Below are 18038 nucleotides of genomic sequence, written 5' to 3' on the forward strand. Positions count from 1 at the left end.
CCGAACACGCGAGGCCCGGTCCAGCCCCGGTCCAGCCACTCGATTCGCAAGGGTCGCTTCGTCGGCCTGCCTCCGTCACACCGCTAGGGCCACCCCATGACTGTGAGAGAGACACAAGTCTTCGCGCGTCAGCCGCACTCGGCCACCTCGGCCGTGCCGTGCCCTAGGTCGCCGCGCCGCGCCGCGCCGCCCGGGCCGCCGGCTGCCCTTATACGCCGCGCCTGCCGCGCCTGGCCAGCTGGTTTGCTATTATCGGCGGCAGGCAGGTGTTGTCGCTGCCGTTCGATTATTATTGGTCCAGCGTGACAACCGGCCGATGACGTCAGCGAGACCACGGCACGCCATCGCAGTGGACTCGCGGCACGGCAGGCATTATTACACTTGACGAGGACTTTTCGGCGGGAAAATTCGAAACTCCGCCGCGGTGCCGCGCGGTGCAGCCTGGCCGGTAATGGCGGCTCAGCCGTTCGACTCTTCAGTTTTAATTTTATTTCCCTCCAGTGCGCTTTGCCGCTGCGTGCTGTAAGTACGCGCAGGTCGCCCTGACATTACCCCACTGCCCCCATTCCGACCGGGTTATCGCTGCGGTGGCGCGCCGCGTTGCCGGCCGCCGGCGTCTCTCTCGCTCGCGCTCACGGCGCGCGTCGCAAGGGCCGCGAGGGTGCGAGAGAGACAGTCGGCTTGATCGCTCGTCGCGGAGGTGACTGGCCGATGCTGGCGCCTCGGAGGCGCTCCTCTCCGCAGGGCGCGGAGCCGCGGAGCGACGCGTGACATGTGACGCGCGGCCTTGGCCGTGACGGCGTTTGTGAGCGGGAGAGTGTGAGTGTGTGAGTAAGTCGAATAAATGGTACAGAGTCTCACACACGGAAACGGTGCAGCAGCAGCGGCAGCAGCGGCCGCGGCAGAACCGCGCTCTTCTCTTCAAATTACACGTTCCGTGGGAATAATTCTTTTTCGAGAAGGCTGTGCCAGTTGCCAGTGCCAGTCGTCGGGATGGCGTTTCGGCTCCGCGTTTTGGCCCCGCACCGCGAGTCGCTCTGTGCCGCTGTGCCTCCGGGCGGCGGTGGCGGTGCCGGCCGGACCGCGCCAGTCCACGCGCTCGGCCTGTTAGGGGCCGAACCACGCGCTCGGCCTGTTAGGGGCCGAACTATTGGCACGCACCCCTCTCTCTTTCCCTCCACACCTCTTCCCTCTCCCTCTCTCTCTTCCTCTCTCCGACGCCCCGGCCGCTTTCTCGGTGGGTCCCTCTCTTTCGCGCCACCCTCGTTCGCACCGCACGCGGAGAGGACCTCGGAGAGGACAGCACGCATTGCGCGCCCGTCCGACCCGCCAAAACAACCCGTTACCGATTCAGAGGCGAGTTTGTCTCTCTCTCGCACCCTTACAGAGTGTCCGGTGCGTGCGAGAGAGATGGAACGACTCGTTGGATGTGCTGGCCTGGGGAGGCCCCCGTTGCCGGGTCGTTGCGCCCGACGCCCTACTCGCCCGCGCGGAGCCGAGCCGGTCGGGGGGTCGGAGCCCTGCAGGCCTCCGATACCGTACGCCGCGCCCGGACTGCGGTGTCGTCGCCCTGTCCGCCCTGTCGCACTCGGCACCGTAAAAACGGTTCCTGGTTTTCCCAGAAACTCCCTGAAAATCGCCTTTGCCTTCACCATTGGCTTCCTGGGAAAACCAGGAACCGTTTTTACCGTGAGGGCGTCCGCGGGGCTGCGAGAGAGACAGAGCGACCAAGCTCTGCGAAGCTCTGCGATGCTCTGCGAAGCGTGCCCCGTTGCCCCGGCCGCCGCCAAGCCTTCGCCACGCGCCGCGCGAGACGGAATAGGTCCCCTAGAGCTCCGAATGCCGAAGACGTTAAGACGCCGTGCGTGTGCGTCACTTACAAAAACTCGCGCCTTGCCGGACGACTCGGAATGGCCGCATTGCCTTGCGCCGCCCCGAGACCCCCGTCTGGGTGGCGTCGTCGCCGTGCTGCGCCGTGCCCGTGTCGCTGTGGCCAGTGCGTCATCCGGGGCGTCACCCGTGCGGTTACCGCGGTTACCCGCCGCCGGGCGCCGCGATCCCGATCGGCGATCCGCACTCCAAGGCTCCAGTCAAAACAACACTGTACACAGTGCGTAAACGGCTCGGGGCTCCGGAACGCCCGAAACGTGCCGCCGCCAACGTCGACTGCGTGTCCTCTGCGTCCTGCGTAAAACTGCGTCAGTCTCCGCCAGTACAGTGTGCGGCGTGCGTCCTCGCCGGGGACGCAGGGAGGCGATCGCAACAACGAGCTGCGTCTTTGGCCGGTGAGTAAGCTTGATGAGCTGGTCACTGAGTTTTTTCCCTTCCTGTCTGCATGCAGATGCATAAGAACAAAGCCATCTCTCGCGTTTGTTTTGGTTTCATGTTGTTGTTGCTGCTTTCGTCGTTTTTCTTCTTTCCGCCTGACGCTATATGACCTCGGCGTTGCCGTAGGCCAGTGACTTTCTACTTGTTTGTTCAATTTTCGATAAGTTCGCGGTTTCGGGAGAACTAAACGCCCAATCCCAGCGGGAGGACGCCGCCAGACCGAGCCCCGCCGCGCACCGCGCCCCGCGCAGCTGGCCGGGCAGGGCGGGTGCAGGCCAGTGCAGGCCAGTGCAGGTGGGTCAAGGGCTGCCGCGCTGTCGCTCCGTCTCTGTCGCACTCGCTGGGCGTCCGCATGGCGGTACGCATGGCCGTGTAGGGGTGCGAGAGAGACAGAGCGGCGAAACGGCCCTTTGGAATGAGGCGGCTGGCCCGGGCTGGCCTTGGCGGCGGTGGCGGTGCAGCCGCTCCTTTCGGGGCTCCTCGCTCCAGTGTGCAGCACGGGTGCAGCACCGCAGCTTCGGGGAAGCCCAGCCCTTAGCGCAGCGCCGCGGCACGCCTCACGCAGCAATGGCTGCTTGTCTTGGCCGCGACGACCCCTGGCTCCTTTTGGTGCTGTAACTGTACCCGTCTTCCAGCCCAACCAAACTGCCGACCAGTCCAGTCGCCGGGGGCCGGGACCGCGGGCCGGGGCCGGGGGCCGAGTCCTGCCTGGAAAGCACCATTGTCGTCGCCGGACCCGTTGAACTCGGACTCACATTCCAGCGGCCACTTTGCGAACCCTGCTGCCCTGCTGCCCTGCTGCAAGCCAGATCACCTTCACGCCGCTCGGCGGGGGAGGGGGGGGGGCACGCCCAGAGGTTCATTCAACGGACGGGAAGACGGCCGCCCACAACACGCCGTGCTCAATGGGCTCCAGGCGGCTGCCCCCCGCCCCGCGCCGCCCCGCGCCGCCCCCCGTACGAGGCGTACGTCGAGCCTGTTTGACGAGTTGGAGTTTGTGACACTCGCGCGGCCGCGCGCGGCCCCCTCCCTGGCCGCCAGCGCCACCGCCTGCAGCTTGGACTCTGCCCCGGCGAGGCAGGCAGCCCTGCCGACGCCGCGGCCCGTTGGGCTGCCTGCCCGGCTGCGATCGCAGCGGCGGCGGCGGCTGGCCAAAGACTGAAGGCTGCTCTCGTCGCGCTGTCTCTCTTGCACTCACAGAGTGTCCCGTGTGCGAACTTGTTCGAAATCAGACTGCTGCGACCTCGTGCCGGGGAAGCAGTTTTCGTCGGTTTTCGTTCGGTCGGTCGACGTCGTTGTAGTGCCGCTCCACTCGGCGCGGTTTTGCGTCGCTTTGCGTCGCTGAATCCAGCCATCCAGCCTGCCAGGCTTTGAGGAACCAAGGCAGCCAGTCGCTGCGTGTTTGATTTAGTTTCGCCGTTTTCGCCTCAGAGTTCCGCGTGCCGATGCAGTAGGCTCCTCCCGTGCCACTGATTGATCGGCCGCCAAGCTGCCGTGTCCCGGGAGGTCCCCGTTCGGTTCGCGCCAACCTGAGACCCGTCCGACACAGCCGCCTCGAGGCAACGCGAGGCAAGGACTATACTTCTTTCTATGTTCAGGCATCGGGACCTTCTTCGGCAGGTGAGAATTCAGACCGGATTGTTTTTCTTTTCTTTTAAATTTATTCTTAGAAGAACAAGGCAACAGCACTACAGCCAACAAACACTCAATCAAGAAATCCATCCATCCATCAATCAATATCATAAATTAATACAAAACACACACAAGGAGACACACACACACATACACGCATCGTGAAGTTTGTACAATGGAAAATGAGGGGATGATGATGATGATGATGATGATGATAGCCGATCTTCTTAACTTTAATCACAGCTTCGATAGGACACGACAATCGACACAACTACATACGACTATTCTACACTAGGAAGAGTGCGAAAAATTGAGAGCAGAGGTGCAGTTAAAAATGGGGCTTTTCGGCCGTGAAACAAGTGAGCTGGGGTGAGTTTACAAGAAGATGGAGTTGTACGGCACTCGGCGGAAGATGCGGTTGCTGATGTCTCCGAACGCGGCGCCGAAGGCCTGCGAGATGGCGGGCTTGAGCTCGCCCAGGATGTCGGACCAGTTCTCGTTCAGGAAAACGTTCATCGAGTCACCTGGAAAAAAGAAACAGACCAAAGTTAGGAATCGCAATCGAATGTACAACTTGTGCGCGAAAGGCGAACGAAAGTCCAGCGCTACTCACTGAGCTGCTTGTTGCCGTTGAAGAGGTTCTCCAGCTTGATCTTGAGGCGGGAGGTGTCGAAGGTGAACTTGAAGTCCACCAGCTCCATGTAGACGTTGTCCTTGACTTTGCTCTCCTTGCCGATGAGCTCCACCATGCCGGTGACGTTATCGAGCTGCAGGTCGCACGCGCCCTCGCCCTTGATGGGCAGGATGAGCACCTTGCCGTCGATCTTGTACTGGCCCTTGAGGTTCACGCCCTCGGCCAGCGTGACGGGGGCCATGAAGTGGAACTTGTCGACGTCGGCACTGCAACAAGAGTGGCGCACTGTAGTTTCCAGTGAGGGGAGACACGTCGGGGAGCTGCGGCGGCGGACTTACTTGATGACGCCGACCTTGGCCTTCTGCAGGCCGCTGATCAGCAGGTCCTTGAAGTGCAGCTCGATGGAGACGGGCCCGGTGCCCTGGTCGATGTCCAGCTGCTTGATGGTCAAGGGGTCGATGGGGAAGACGCCGAACTCCTTAGCGCCTGGAAGTGTTTTTTGGTCGTAAGAATCATGGTGGCAGTCACGGCCAGGCGGTGCTGCAGTGCTGCACACGGAGCCCCTGCCACGGCGAGGATGGGCACGCCCGCGCGACAGCCGTGCCGGCGGATGGCCCACCCGGCAGGCGCTCCATTACCATTACCACTACGGACTGGCAGTGCCGCTCACACACACTCACACACACACTGTTCTGTACTGGACATCGCTGATGCTCACCCTTGGCGCTGAGGTCCTTGACGGCCACGTGCACGGCGTCCCTGATGCACTCTCCGAACTTGGGGTCCGACTTCTTGCACCTGGGCCAGTTGGAGGCTGCAACGAGGAGCGTCTCCGGTTAGTCGGGTCGCTACACCGCACTGACCTGCCGCACCACGCTACTTTCCCTCTCTGCCTAAACACCCCAGGCAGCCTAAGGCAGCCCAAGGCTCTCCAGAAGTTCCACGGGTAATCTGTGCGCCAATCAGCGCCGCTTATCGCAGACTTCGTGGACCCGGGCGCTGTCTCGCTGAGGCACTGCCGATGGCGGCTGTTGTATTTTTGGGGCACTAGCGCACCGCCACATGAGTTGGCGAAATAAAAAATATTTCGAAATGCACTTGTGTGCACCTAAACTTAATAGTTCTGCTCTCGAGGAGTTGCCCAGTGGGCAGTCAGAGTCAAGGGTTGGCGACCCTTGCATAAGTGCATCGCGGTAGATTTTGCCTTTTGTTGGCAACACCGCCGCCAGGGCGCCGCTGCAGTCAGAGAAACCCGCTCTGTCATTCCGTTTGCAACACTTTTCACTACAAAGTTTGGCGATACTAAAACCGCGTTTGCGAGTCCCACGATTCAGCGCTTGCCATAAAAGAGCCTTTTGTCGTAATTTTGAAAGCAGAAGTTCGCTATAAAAATGCTGATTGCATTTTTTTTCGGTAGGCATTAGCATTGCAAAACATAGCAATATTTTTTTTTAGGCACGAAGTAGCCTTATAGTATACCCAGGACTCAGCCGGCTCGAGATTTGATTTGTGTGGCCCTTTATGCATTTCGGAAGTTTTCTATACGATTTTAATGAGATTTTGCAGACTAGTAGAACTTTGAACGCTGATTCTGATGTTGAAATCTGGTCAAAAATTTGGTGGCCAATTTTGAGAAATTTGCTGTCAAAATCGCCGTTTCCATGGCAAAACTCGACTCGTCAAAGGAAAAAAAAGGGAGTGGGGGGAGCCGAGCCGGGGCGGACCAATAGCGGAGCTTCTTTTTGGGTCTGTACAGCTTACTCCAAAAGCTGAAAAAGCAACGTTCGAAATGAAAAATTTCTTTGACTGCAGGTAGACAAGATGCAACAATAGAATTGGTGCCGGTTCGAACGCAGTTTTTCGGGTAGAACTATCCAATAATACTTCTTGATTGGAGTGTTTTTGGACATGCGCAGTGTTGTTGTTGTGATTCAGTTAGCACTAGGACCACTTCGCTCCACCTCGCGACTTGCAGTGCTCATGTTCCTCGAACAAGACTCACCCGCGTTTCGAAACCATCCCTCCCGAGTTTATGAAGTTTGTCAAACCAACCGTCGTGGTGTTGATACGTTGTAAGGGAGAACTATTACACAGAATTGAAGAAAACATGACTAGAGAACCATAGCCTTTTGAAACAAGCCAAACAATTCAACGTCCACATCCACAACAATGGAGGGGCAGTTTTAATGCGCGACTGCTGGCGCTTTCAGCTTCGCGATTTTCGCAAGGGCGCAGACGCCGAGAAAATAGTTGCCAACCCGAGAAAATTAATTTACTGACTTCTTTCTGCTAAGAACATTTTAATCATGATGGACTTCAAAGATGTTCCATTGTCAGAACACTGCGGAATACATTAGCATTGGAATTTTTTGAATTTACCAGCATTTTGATTTCTTTTTATTGTCAAGTTTAAATTTCGACGGATGGCACATCGACCACATTGGTACCACTTCTTCACAACCACAACTTCACAACACCACTTCTTTTCTTTCTCCACACTCTTACACAATAATCAAATTGACTTCGTGACTCCTAGGATTTCTTGAAATCGTATTTTTTTTTTATGGCAAAGACGGTGGTTATTGCAACTTGGATGACCGGCCGTGCGAACGCGCCGTGACTCATCAGTGCGGGGCCGAGGGCCGTGCTGGCGCTGGCCCGGTCACGGTCAAGATCGAGCTCCGTCGAGCCCCGTCGAGCCCCCAGGCTCCTCCCCTGCCTGCCCGGCCGGGCCTGGGACTGCCGGGCGCTGCCGTGCCGGGCCATCACGTCCACAGCCGCACCGCCGCACCGCCGCACCGCGACTTGTTGACTTGTAAATACGCCCGGCCAGCGCGTGCCGCCAATGTGAAGCGGGCACGCAAAAAAAATTGGACGCACCGCGGGACCGCGGCGTGCGTAGACGAAGAGAGAAAGACAGTCAGACAGACAGAGACGGAGAGACGGAGAGCGTTGCCACGTGCCGGTAGCCCGCACGGTAGCCGGCCGCACGGTAGCCGGCCGCACGGTGGCCCGCCGCGCTCGGACAGGCAAACGGGCACGACGCCTCACGCGGCATGCGACACGCGACGTGAATCAGCAACTGTTTCCGGAATCTTGGCGATCGGATCGGGGAGTACGGGGAGTATCACCTCGGCGACGCACGACAAGTGCGAGTGCTGCTGGGTGCGGTGCGGCGCGGCCCTAGCACCTCGGCGCGAACCCTAGGCGCCACCTCGCTACGAAGGCCCGCGGCCGCGTCGCCATGGCCACGCAGGACCTGGCAGGACGCAGGAGCCCTTTCGACCGCTTGTCTCCAACAAGGTGGCCACTACCCTGCCGGTCGCGGACCTCTCCTCGTGCTTCCAGGTAGCCGCCGTCGGGCGCCGTGGTGTGTCTGGTACTCACGCAAGCTCTTGGGGGCGGCCGCCGCGACGGCGAGGAAGGCGACCAAAGCGAGCACGGCGCGCATGGTGGCCATGGTGTCGATCCGCTTTCTGTCTGCGCTCGTGGATGCCGTCGCTGTGTATCGTCGCGGCCCGGGCCCGCCGCAGCGTCTTATATATACAGAGGCCTCCGAGACTCCGAGGGTGGGGCCTGGCGGCGGGGGCCTCTGACTCTCCGACGGCGCGGCTGGCGCGGCTGGCGCGGCCCGCGGGGCTGGGCTGGCCGGCGTGCCGCTGTCTGTCAAGAGATAGCCGGCGAGCCCCTCCAGGAGCCATCCCCCTCTAGGGGCCGCCCCTTCCGCCCCTTCCCCGCGGTCACGTGGTCACGTGGCAGCAGTCGTTGCGCCCTAGAGGCAAGGCCTTACGCGGCGCGGGGCGGGCAGCTCGTAGCTCCGTCCCTGTCGCGCTCGCACCGAAGGGCTCCGGGACGGACAGAGCGATGACAAGACTCGCCGGAATCGCTCGGCTGGCGAGGGTGCTCCACCCGGCTCCACCCCTCGCAGACACTGCGAGACACGTGGGCTTGTGGGCTCGAAATTCACCACCTTGACCGTGGGGCGTGGGGTGGGGGCCATCCAGAATTGCCCGCTGGGCGATTTGGGCGATTTGGCGCAGTTTCTCGCGTCCAAACCAAACTTTGAATGATTTAAGATGGGTCGACTTCCGTAGATTCCTCGTGACGTTACGAAAACCAGTTGTTCATGGATGGCGGCGTGGCGAGGCGTGGCGCGGCCTGGCCGCCCGGGACTTCGGCAGGGACACTTACACTTCCGCGACGGCACCCGTTCTAACGGTGGGCCTGCTGCTTCCGCAGTCACCACCTCCATGATCGATCACCACTATGTACGAGCACTTTCGACCACCAATGATCACTTCCAATTACGTCCTCCATGGCCACCTCTACGGCCATCTGCATACGTCTACGACCACCCCCATGACCTCCTGAGGGGCAACCACTCGCCATGCAGGCAGGGCAGTCCCGGCCGGTCCCGGCTCTACAGTAATTCGCTATTGCAGATTGAACGCAACAACGTTGCGGGTCGACCACCTGCTGGCCCGGCCGGCCCGGCGTATCCAGAATCACTGCCAAGGGCAGCTCCCCGCCCCGAACTGGGTAATTTTGGGGCGGCCACGTGGTCCTGACTGAGTCACAGGCCCGACGTCGACCGCCCGGACCGCTCGGACCGCGATCAACCATCACGTCCTCTGTGCAGGTCTCAGCAGGCAAGCGCGGAGACGGGGCAAAAAATGAACCAAGTACGCAGGCTGGTGTTGAACCCCGATTATTTTCGCGCACCCTGGCCTCCACACGTGTGATCATTGTGCTAATAAACCGACAATACCAACCTTTGTGTCTTTTTGTTTTTTTTTCAGAGTACCAGTAACGAGTACCGACCAGTACCAGCCCAGTTTCCGGTTGAAGCATTATACCGCGGACGTGAAGCCGACGCGCCCACAGTGTTTTTATAACTATCCTTGCGCGAACTCCCAGCCCAGACTGTTTTGAATTCTTCTTTTTTTCGGCATAATGCTTGGCATTAGCAGATCAGCTCACATGCGCGATGCCTCAAAGTCGGTTTTGGCACTTCCCCCGGTCGTCTCGTCTTCGGGCCGCTAGCCACCGGCCGCCTGCTGGATCTCTTTTTTGGGGGAGCGACGTCCACCTCGACAGCCGGATGATGTAGTGGTCATTTGCTATGTGTTTGCGTAGTCCGGCCGAATGATAAACCCGTTTTGGCAACGCGTGGCTGAGTGCCGCGAGAGAGCTATTTTTCGGAGCGTCCCTTCATGTCGCTTGGCGCTCCATGCCGCCGAAAACGAGGCACACTTACGAAACGTCATTTCTTTCTTTGACAAGTTGTCAAAAGCGAAAGGAAATGCCAAAACTTCAATTTATTCATAAAATTGTTGGCTCATTTGTTTTTTTAATTCGGCCTCTGCCTTGGTGACGCACGAAGGGGCGGCCAGTCTGGCGTGCCTGCTGCGGAGCGCTGCGGAGCGCTGCGGAGCCGTTTCGCGCTCGGCCGAGAGGAGAAGATGGGTCGATGGGTCGTCCTGAGCACCATTATTTTTATGTGTGCGTATATATTCCCCGTTCCCTGCTCGTTTTCCGGACCCGAGGGGCCGGCCGGGCGAGGGGGCCGCTTGAACGGTACGCAAAAAACAAAACTTTGCCCCTGTTACGTTTTTGGCAAAATGTACTGCTTTGTACTGCAGCTGGTGTGTGGGTCGGTTCGCATGTCGTAGACGTCCTGGAAGGACAAAGCACAGTACTTCCACTGTACCCACACACTAATGGCATGTCCATCACGCCACGCGCCGCGTTGGTGCAGCAAGAGTTGGCAAATTTCTTTTGTCGGATTCTCATTTTCTTTCCTTTCTTTTTATTGGCACGTCGTTCGGGGTCCCATTAGGTGCAATTTGGTGAGGGCCCGCCGCGTCCGTCACTGTCCGCGTCTTTAATACCGCGAGAGGCAGCCGCCGTGAGACATTTGAAATAAAAAGAAAGAAAAGAAAAATTAAGCGGGCGTCCGTCGTCCACTATTCGTTCAGTCCAGTCTTGTTCATTTTTGACACGGGTTTGTTTTCATCGTATCAACTGTACCAGCTCGCCAAAACAGCCCAGCCCAGCTGACATGAATTTGGAGCGATGACCACTTCGCGCGCTGTCTCGACGCCCAAAAGTATTTGCGCGTAAGTAAAGTCTCTTCCAATCCGGTCCGATCAGGAAAGGTGATAAAGAAACGCGCGGGGGGGGGGGGGGGGTCCAGCCTTTACTCCGGCGGCCCCGGCTCCAGCCTGGTAGGGATTCCCAGGGTGTTACTGCATGCACCGTTTTGACAGTTTGTGCCTCGTCGGATAATGAGGCTCAAAGTGCTTTTGGGACAGTTTGGGAGCGTCAGAGCAGTCGCGTTTCGGTGGCACTGTGGCACCACCGGGAAACAGCACAATGCGCTTTTCCACCAGGAGACCGGACTAGAGACCCTCCCGTCAGAGATGCGCAAGGGGGGGCCCTCTCAGCCAATCACAGACGACTGGTAGTCCCATGCGGAGCGGGAAGCCCGAATTCGCCCCGCGCGAGGCTACGCAGGCCCGCTAGCCTGACTCAGGGTGCCTTTGACTCCACGGGACTACCAAGCGCTTGCTTGCGCATCTCTGACGGGAGGGTCTCTAGACCGGACCTTCCTCCTGCAAAGAGACCACCAGCGATTATCAACTGCGTTTTGAGGCCACCGCCGATATTCGGTCCTGTTCCAGAGCAACTGACTTTGTTTCAAAATGTACCGCCATTGGCGCTTACCTTAGCAGGCAAAGAAAGGCGCTGAAGTGAAGCACCAGATTATTATTGCATGCAGACTAGATAAACACTAGTTTAAACAAAATATTTTATTTTATTCAATGAAAATATTAACACATAAAAAATAGTAATGAGGCTTACAGTAACAATTTATATAAATACTTGCTAACAGTATGAGATAATATGGAGATTAATGAGACTTGTGTTCTTTTAAACAGATGCATGAATATTACAATATTTATACACATACCTAACAAACAACCCACTATCTAGTACACATCTTTAACACACATTTCTGCCTTTAGAATAAGAGCTTCAGCCTGTAAGATATTTCCTGCTATAGAACAGAGCTTTCTTCTCAAATGCCGAGCACTGAATAGGTGAGTTTATTGTGTAAAAAGGATTCATCGAATACTGAGAAAGGAAAACAAATTAAGTAGAATACAATAGACATTTAAGCACTTCCCCATAAATATTCATAATTACAAACCTTTATATAGCTTTCATACATCTCCATGAAAAAGTTTTTGATACCATCTTCATTTTTGGTATCATGTACCATGATGAACCTCATCCGGCTTGCTGTGACAAACGCAGAAACAATCCACTGGTTGAACTTATCGACTGACTTCAGGTACATGCCATTGGTTTTCCACATATGCTCATCAACTAAATCAAGTGCTGCATGAGCAACAAATTCATTAAGGTGACGGTGGTCTTCTTTCTAAAAACAAAGGCGAGCAAAGTGCCCAAAAATTTAATTAAAACTGCAAAACTTTGTAAGTAAAGTATATTAACAGTAAACATTGACAGTTAGAGAAGAGACAAGTTAGGGAAGAGACGAGGAGGTGGAAAGTTTCCAATCCTCACTTTACCCTAGACCGTTTTGTGTTAGTAATAATTGTAACTGTTAAGTGTAGATTTTCTAGAGTTGATACAACTTAATAATTACCTTTTGTTCTTTTGGGACAGGTGGAAAATCCATCTCAAATATAGGGTTGTCATTATGCCCTACTATAACAAAATAATAATTATTTGCCATAGTATCTCAGTTGATCTACGATTCTTCAAAACTGACTACTGAACGAATCAATATTGATAGGACGACTGGATTAAAGTGTCACCGCTAAGTTATTTACAAACGTTTAAACGTTTCAGTTTTGACAGGTTGGAGTTTTCTTCTGCTGCTTGCTTCGTAGTCTCGTAGCCAACACCTTCACACCTCACTGTATATGGTACATCCAAGATTGATTTGTAGGGAATAGAATTGAAAAATCATCCCTAATCAAATTTATTCAACAGTATTTTATCACTTCCAGTCGCATTGTTTAGATTCATGACTTTAAATAGTTTTCTCTTATCATTTATTTCGTTTGGGAGTGTTGGCAAAATTTGTCCGTCCGTAGCGCTGCTTGCGGCAATCCGAGGAACTAATTGTCCTCTCACAAGGCCGTTTGCTGCCCACTAGTGTGCAATTTTGTCAAAGATCGTCTTTATCCGAGCAGGTTGAATTTTAATTTCAAACATGTTTGCCATGAACGCAGTTCGGCGGGCAGCTGCTGTTGCCATTAGGAGCGATGGCAGCAGGCGAGGAGTGGCAGCTTACACCGACATCGTAGGCACCCCACCAACCGTCAGGATCTCTTTTTCCGTGAGTCTTCAATTTACTCTAAACCTGCTGCTTTTACATCCATTTTACTTTCGCCCCTCCTTTTAAATCTCCCCGTTTTGTAAGCTGTCATCTATGCCTCCAGTATGACTTGGCGTGCCGCACAGACAAAGCCCATCAGCAACCCTAACCTGACTTTTTTCGTCTGCTGGCTCTGTAATTTTACGAGTCCATTGCAGTGGAACACGAGTGACAGCTTCAAAATCTAATGTAATATCTCAGTATTGCCCATTCGTTCGGATTTGCTGGTCAGATGTTTTCTTCCCCTCCATGCATGTCAGCCTGTAGCTATGAATGCCACCTGTAAAAAATGGAACCACAAAAGCCAGTTGTTCTGTTCTGCACTCAAGCATGTCCAGAATTTTTACTGCCTGGAACTTTGTTTACATGTGTGACTTTTATTTAATTTAATTTTGTTCTTTTTGGTTTGCCAGGAGAAAGTTGGCCATGGCGTCCTCCTCTTCTTTGGAATCATGGGATACCCGATCTACAGCATGCTTGAGATGGCTAAGATAAGGTCAGAAGAATATGCCCAGTTGGAGATTCCTGAAGAATGGCAGGCATGGAAGGAGAGGCAACAGAAGTAAATGACTAGTTAGCTAATTGTAGTATTGTCATTTCTCTTTAAGTTCTAATGGCGAAACTTTGTTAATGTATGCATTTTATCCAAGTTTTCGGGTACTCAACCTTTCCATTCCTTTGGCATTTGAATACAACTTTTTATTTTGTATAGTGTGTTATTTGATTTTATGGAAGCCTTGATTTGAAGGAAATAAACATATTTGCCTATGATACTTGATTGTTTTAATATATTTTGTTCCAAGCCATACATCCAGGTACAATTAAACAAGATAAAAACAAACTTTGATGCTATAAACAAACCTTTAGTCAAACATCATAAAAACGTGTTACAGTGCACAGCCATATAATCATCAAACATAACTTGCAAAGGGTCAGCAAGTACTTTTTTTAAATCTCTTAGGACAGGGTTTCTCAAAATCAGTCAGTTCACCAAGCTTTCGCTTGTTCTGAATCTCCTGTAACCAAATAAAAATATAGGCATAATCTAGATAATTCGGATTCAAGCTGAACAGTTTAGTAGGACCTACCCTCAAAACTAATCCAGAGTGACCACGTCTGGTGAAGATAGGGATTTCCCTCCTGAGGCAGCATTTTTCATTATTAGTTGTTGCTGCTGTTGCTGCTGTGCTTGCGCCAGCTGCTGCTGAAGGCTCAGGCTCAGAGCAGTCACCGGGATGTATGCTTGAACAGTTGCCTGTCCATCTAGAAAGATTCAGGAAGAAGATTGATTTTCAACTTAAGACTGAACTTGATTTTATCAGTGTTCAAAAACGGCAACTTACCCATAGTTCTTGCAGGAAGATAATAAATATGTTGGTCTGTGAGCCTGCTCACGAATTCCAGTAAGCTCCGATTCGGTACTGTCTGAGCTGTAGTTTGTGGAGCCTTCACTGTCTCGTCCTCCTTTCTAGTGGCAGAAAACAACTACAAAAAAATATAGTGCATTTAAAAATGTACCATACAGTAGATTAATTTTGTATAGTTTTAGTATATATGCTAGCATAAAAAAAAGTGGTGAAAATGATTGCCATTTTAAAATGCATCTTACCTCATTAGAATGACGTACATCAGCAATTTTAATTCCTAATGTTGAACCATTCATGTGACTATTCGGATCAGTCCCAACCTAAAGAAAGAAATCAAATAAAAGAAAAAAGTAATGAAGTCCAGGTTGGTAGAGCTACATGCCACACCAGAAGAACTTCTCCTGGTTACAAGTAGTTGATAAGGACTAATAATCATGGTTTTGCAATGCTACTAACATTTTGGATATGCAGATGATTTGGGTCCTGGGACGTAGAAGAAGCATTATCTGGTCTCTTTGTCTTCCAAGATTTTGGTTCATGATTCATTGATGCAGGCCTCATATTAACTGCACCCAAGCTACCAATTTCTAATGGAGTTGTATGACCTTCAGCAGCAACTTTGTGTACCTAAGGGTAAAACAAGTTCACATTTATCAAACCGTTTAAATTTAAGAAATTCCTATATCAGGTCTCATACCTTTATGGTTTTTCCTTCATTGGTTCGGAGTTCAGAGGATACAGGGTAGGTTCTCAATACACTAGTAGTTTTTTCAACATCTACCACCTGACAAAATAGAAGCAGAATTAGCAAAAATTTCGCAATTTATTGAACTTAAAAACTATAATTTAACCAACAAACCTCAATATCACTCTCAGAATCATCATCAACCACAACAATTTCATCTTCATCACTAACAGATTTTGATTCACTGGGACTACTTGTACAGTGAAGAGTATTGTGTTCTTTGACCTGCTCAGAGTTGTTTGTACCTACAACACAACCTGAAGTTAAGACTTTGAAAAAGCATGAAATCTTATGCATTGAGTCTGAAAGTGGTGAGCTAGGGTAGCTTGAACCACACTTCATCATACCTTGGATGACAGTCTCAGGGCTTGGTTTTCTGCGTTTTCTATCTTGTTCAATTGAAACATCAACAGCTGTTCTTCGTCTGGAATAAATTTAAGAATAACACTTCTTTTAATCAGCTCATACTTGATAAACAACTAGTGAAACAATGTGAAATGCTTACTGAGAAGAACTGATAGAAGAGCTAACTGATGAAGTACTACTGGGAGTAGGAGATGAAGAGCGATGAGGTGAAGAGGGACAAGGAGAAAGGGTTGGAGGAGAAAGAGATGATGAAAGGGATGGAGGAGAAAGGGATGAAGAAAGGGATGGAGGAGGAAGGGATGGAGGAGATAGGGATGGAGGAGGGTAAGATAAAGAAAGGGATGAAGAAGGTGTAGGTGAGGGTGCAAGGGATGTACTTGACAGTCTTGAAGATCTTGTCTCAAAATAATGCTCCATTCTTCTGCCTTTTCCTGCAAACATCATTATGATTGTTATTGTACTATTTTCTAAGCATTTATTGTGGTGCAGATGTCAACTAAAAAATACCTTTGTTAAAAATTGTTGCACAAAATGAACAGCGCCAAGAGTTGTTTGATGCAGTCATTTTCAGGGCACTGCAAACAATATGAGTGCCCTGAGAACCGCATGAATTGCATCGAATTAATCTCCAACTGCCCCTACAATAAGGAAAGAAAATGGAATCAGCAAGAGAAGCGAGGAACTAAATAATATGCCTGCAGACTTAAAACCACACATACGTATTTTGTGTATAGCTTCTTCCATCAGGGCATTCACATTTTTCAGCATCACACACGCTGTGTGTATGATATAAGTCTTGAAAGGCCTGTGGCTCCCTCTCCCATGCAGCATCCCTGAAAAGAAAATATTAAATATAATTTAGTATGAAATTGAAAATTAACAACATACAAATGGGCACTAGCTCACTTACATTTCAGGAATGTGGATTCCAAAATGTTTCATTTCTGTATTAAATTTTTTATTGTTATTGCACATGGGGCACTTGAAAAAGTAACCCTGGGCCTGAGCCTGACGCTGTTGAACAAAAATACAAAATGAATGTGATTATATGTTTCAAAGGTTCATGTTAAGCCAGTAACGTCATAGCAAATCCAAAGTCAGGAACTTACTTGAACACATGCCCTATGAAACCACCGTTTTTGGCAGCATGGAGCCCAAAGAGTATCATTAGTGACCGTGTTTCCAACAGATTCATAACAAATTGGACAAGTATTTGAATCTTCATCCTCTTTAAGTAGTTTAATAAACTTTGCATGAACTTTTTGTTGGGGTCGATGAGAAGAACAAAACGATCTAGCTCAAAATGGGAATAAATTAGTACACGTCTTTGAATGTTTATTATGGCACAGTGCATTACTCTTACGTACAGAAATTGATCGAAGAATTGATGCATGGATCCCATTTTGCGTCCACAAGGAAGATGAAACTTTTTCTTGCAGGAAGTAACACAGCATCCAATAGTTGCTCCTTTTTGTTTGCAATAACTGCATGTCTGGAAACACAGTAAAATATATTTGAAACAACAATGAACATCTATTTACCACCTCATAAACATGGAAATGGAATGCTACAGGATAAAATGAAACATTTGCACTATCAAATAGTGGGAACATACCAAGCGTGAGCCTCTTCGAACTTCTTTAAGGATGTCAGGGGGCAAAAATCCTTCAATGCCTTCATGGTCCTCACCTCCCTGAACAAGGTTGCTGGACAAAAGCTGTAATACATAAAAAGAAATCAGCATATTCAAAAAAAGACTACCTAAATGTGCAAGGTGCATACTTGCTAAATCCATAAGTTTATAAAAGAAAAGGTGTAGTCAGGAAAATCTTACCAAGCAATAATAATGACTTGTTACATTTTCAAACTGGCGCAGTTCCCCTAGGGTGACAGGATCAATCAATCCACGAGCACACAGAATACATTTTGTTCCTGGAGTTATTTTATCTATTTTTTTCCATAACGGAGCTGGTGGATCTCCAGTTTTCTCTTCCGTGCCGCTAGCAGTAGTAGACATTTTCAACCTAGCAAGAACATAATGATTCACGATCCTAAATTGTTATTGCAAGTTTAAGTGTCCACGATTTAAGCCATTGCAATCACTCCAAATGACTAAAAATTAGAAACGTCCAAATCAAGAAATAACTAACTCTTGGTAAACAAATACAAGGTTATGAGGTTAAGTTCAATACCTTATGAGCACGAATGTTGAAAAAACTATGAAGTAAACACCTCAGAAGGATGAACATTACGTTCGACAAATATCTCAACCAGGTGAGGATCGAACTTTTTACATTCCAGATTGGTTCCCATTCCAAATACTATGTTTCTCAGGGGAACATTTTTACTAGAAGCCCGTCGAGTAAAAGGGCGGAAACGCCCATAAGAGCACGCTTTTGCTTTTTTCCGCTTCCTGAACGTCTTCTTGAATAATCACGTTAGCGCCTTTGAGGAGCTTTCAGATCTTGAAGCGCAACAGCCAACCGAGGACAAATCCGACAAATCCCTCCCAAATCAACCTAACCCCATCGCTCACACACACACGCACACAAA

General features: G+C 51.3%; 4 protein-coding genes across 6 annotated transcripts; 1 reads left to right on the forward strand and 3 right to left on the reverse strand.

Moving 5' to 3' along the window:
• Positions 1 to 3966: 3966 nt before the first annotated feature.
• On the reverse strand, positions 3967 to 8126 carry LOC117649191 (protein takeout-like). Its single transcript, XM_034391692.1, has 5 exons — positions 7982 to 8126; positions 5313 to 5408; positions 4933 to 5080; positions 4574 to 4860; positions 3967 to 4484 (listed from the first exon to the last, which is right to left on the reverse strand). The coding sequence occupies exons 1-5, from the start codon at positions 8052 to 8054 to the stop codon at positions 4336 to 4338; spliced, it is 753 nt and encodes a 250-aa protein (XP_034247583.1). The 5' UTR covers positions 8055 to 8126; the 3' UTR covers positions 3967 to 4335.
• Positions 8127 to 11391: 3265 nt separating this feature from the next.
• Positions 11392 to 12526, reverse strand: LOC117649112 (trafficking protein particle complex subunit 2). The gene is made up of 3 exons (XM_034391563.1): positions 12270 to 12526; positions 11808 to 12041; positions 11392 to 11731 (listed from the first exon to the last, which is right to left on the reverse strand). The coding sequence occupies exons 1-3, from the start codon at positions 12357 to 12359 to the stop codon at positions 11633 to 11635; spliced, it is 423 nt and encodes a 140-aa protein (XP_034247454.1). The 5' UTR covers positions 12360 to 12526; the 3' UTR covers positions 11392 to 11632.
• Positions 12527 to 12724: 198 nt separating this feature from the next.
• Positions 12725 to 13780, forward strand: LOC117649114. Its single transcript, XM_034391564.1, has 2 exons — positions 12725 to 12968; positions 13421 to 13780. Exons 1-2 carry the CDS (start codon positions 12843 to 12845, stop codon positions 13571 to 13573), a joined length of 279 nt encoding a protein of 92 aa, XP_034247455.1. The 5' UTR covers positions 12725 to 12842; the 3' UTR covers positions 13574 to 13780.
• On the reverse strand, positions 13776 to 18010 carry LOC117649110 (putative GPI-anchored protein pfl2). Of its 3 annotated transcripts, none has more exons than XM_034391560.1 (17): positions 17678 to 18010; positions 17320 to 17597; positions 17101 to 17202; positions 16853 to 16977; positions 16595 to 16778; positions 16396 to 16499; positions 16205 to 16318; positions 15993 to 16123; positions 15625 to 15916; positions 15467 to 15543; positions 15234 to 15364; positions 15072 to 15158; positions 14831 to 15001; positions 14617 to 14694; positions 14351 to 14475; positions 14096 to 14270; positions 13776 to 14023 (listed from the first exon to the last, which is right to left on the reverse strand). In XM_034391560.1, the coding sequence occupies exons 2-17, from the start codon at positions 17500 to 17502 to the stop codon at positions 13940 to 13942; spliced, it is 2163 nt and encodes a 720-aa protein (XP_034247451.1). In that variant the 5' UTR covers positions 17503 to 17597; positions 17678 to 18010; the 3' UTR covers positions 13776 to 13939. The 3 variants fall into 3 exon arrangements, with proteins under 3 accessions (XP_034247451.1, XP_034247450.1, XP_034247452.1); XM_034391559.1 differs by having other exon boundaries at positions 17320 to 17509; positions 17678 to 18009; XM_034391561.1 differs by having other exon boundaries at positions 14351 to 14492; positions 17320 to 17509; positions 17678 to 18007.
• Positions 18011 to 18038: the final 28 nt, after the last annotated feature.

Source organism: Thrips palmi, unplaced genomic scaffold (genome assembly GCF_012932325.1).
Source record: "Thrips palmi isolate BJ-2018 unplaced genomic scaffold, TpBJ-2018v1 HiC_scaffold_4, whole genome shotgun sequence".
NCBI classification, from domain to species: Eukaryota; Metazoa; Arthropoda; class Insecta; order Thysanoptera; family Thripidae; genus Thrips; species Thrips palmi.

Coding starts and splice junctions, on each gene's coding strand:
- LOC117649191 (XM_034391692.1), bottom strand. CDS start 8,054: ATGGCCACCATGCGCGCCGTGCTCGCTTTGGTCGCCTTCCTCGCCGTC. Junction 5,409..7,981: donor GGCCGCCCCCAAGAGCTTGC/GTGAGTACCAGA, acceptor TCCTCGTTGCAG/CCTCCAACTGGCCCAGGTGC. Junction 4,485..4,573: donor CAACGGCAACAAGCAGCTCA/GTGAGTAGCGCT, acceptor TCTTTTTTCCAG/GTGACTCGATGAACGTTTTC.
- LOC117649112 (XM_034391563.1), bottom strand. CDS start 12,359: ATGGCAAATAATTATTATTTTGTTATAGTAGGGCATAATGACAACCCT. Junction 12,042..12,269: donor CTGTCCCAAAAGAACAAAAG/GTAATTATTAAG, acceptor CTTTGTTTTTAG/AAAGAAGACCACCGTCACCT. Junction 11,732..11,807: donor TGTATGAAAGCTATATAAAG/GTTTGTAATTAT, acceptor TTCCTTTCTCAG/TATTCGATGAATCCTTTTTA.
- LOC117649114 (XM_034391564.1), top strand. CDS start 12,843: ATGTTTGCCATGAACGCAGTTCGGCGGGCAGCTGCTGTTGCCATTAGG. Junction 12,969..13,420: donor CCGTCAGGATCTCTTTTTCC/GTGAGTCTTCAA, acceptor TTGGTTTGCCAG/GAGAAAGTTGGCCATGGCGT.
- LOC117649110 (XM_034391560.1), bottom strand. CDS start 17,502: ATGTCTACTACTGCTAGCGGCACGGAAGAGAAAACTGGAGATCCACCA. Junction 16,124..16,204: donor AGAAGCTATACACAAAATAC/GTATGTGTGGTT, acceptor TCCTTATTGTAG/GGGCAGTTGGAGATTAATTC. Junction 15,544..15,624: donor TCTTCTATCAGTTCTTCTCA/GTAAGCATTTCA, acceptor AATTTATTCCAG/ACGAAGAACAGCTGTTGATG.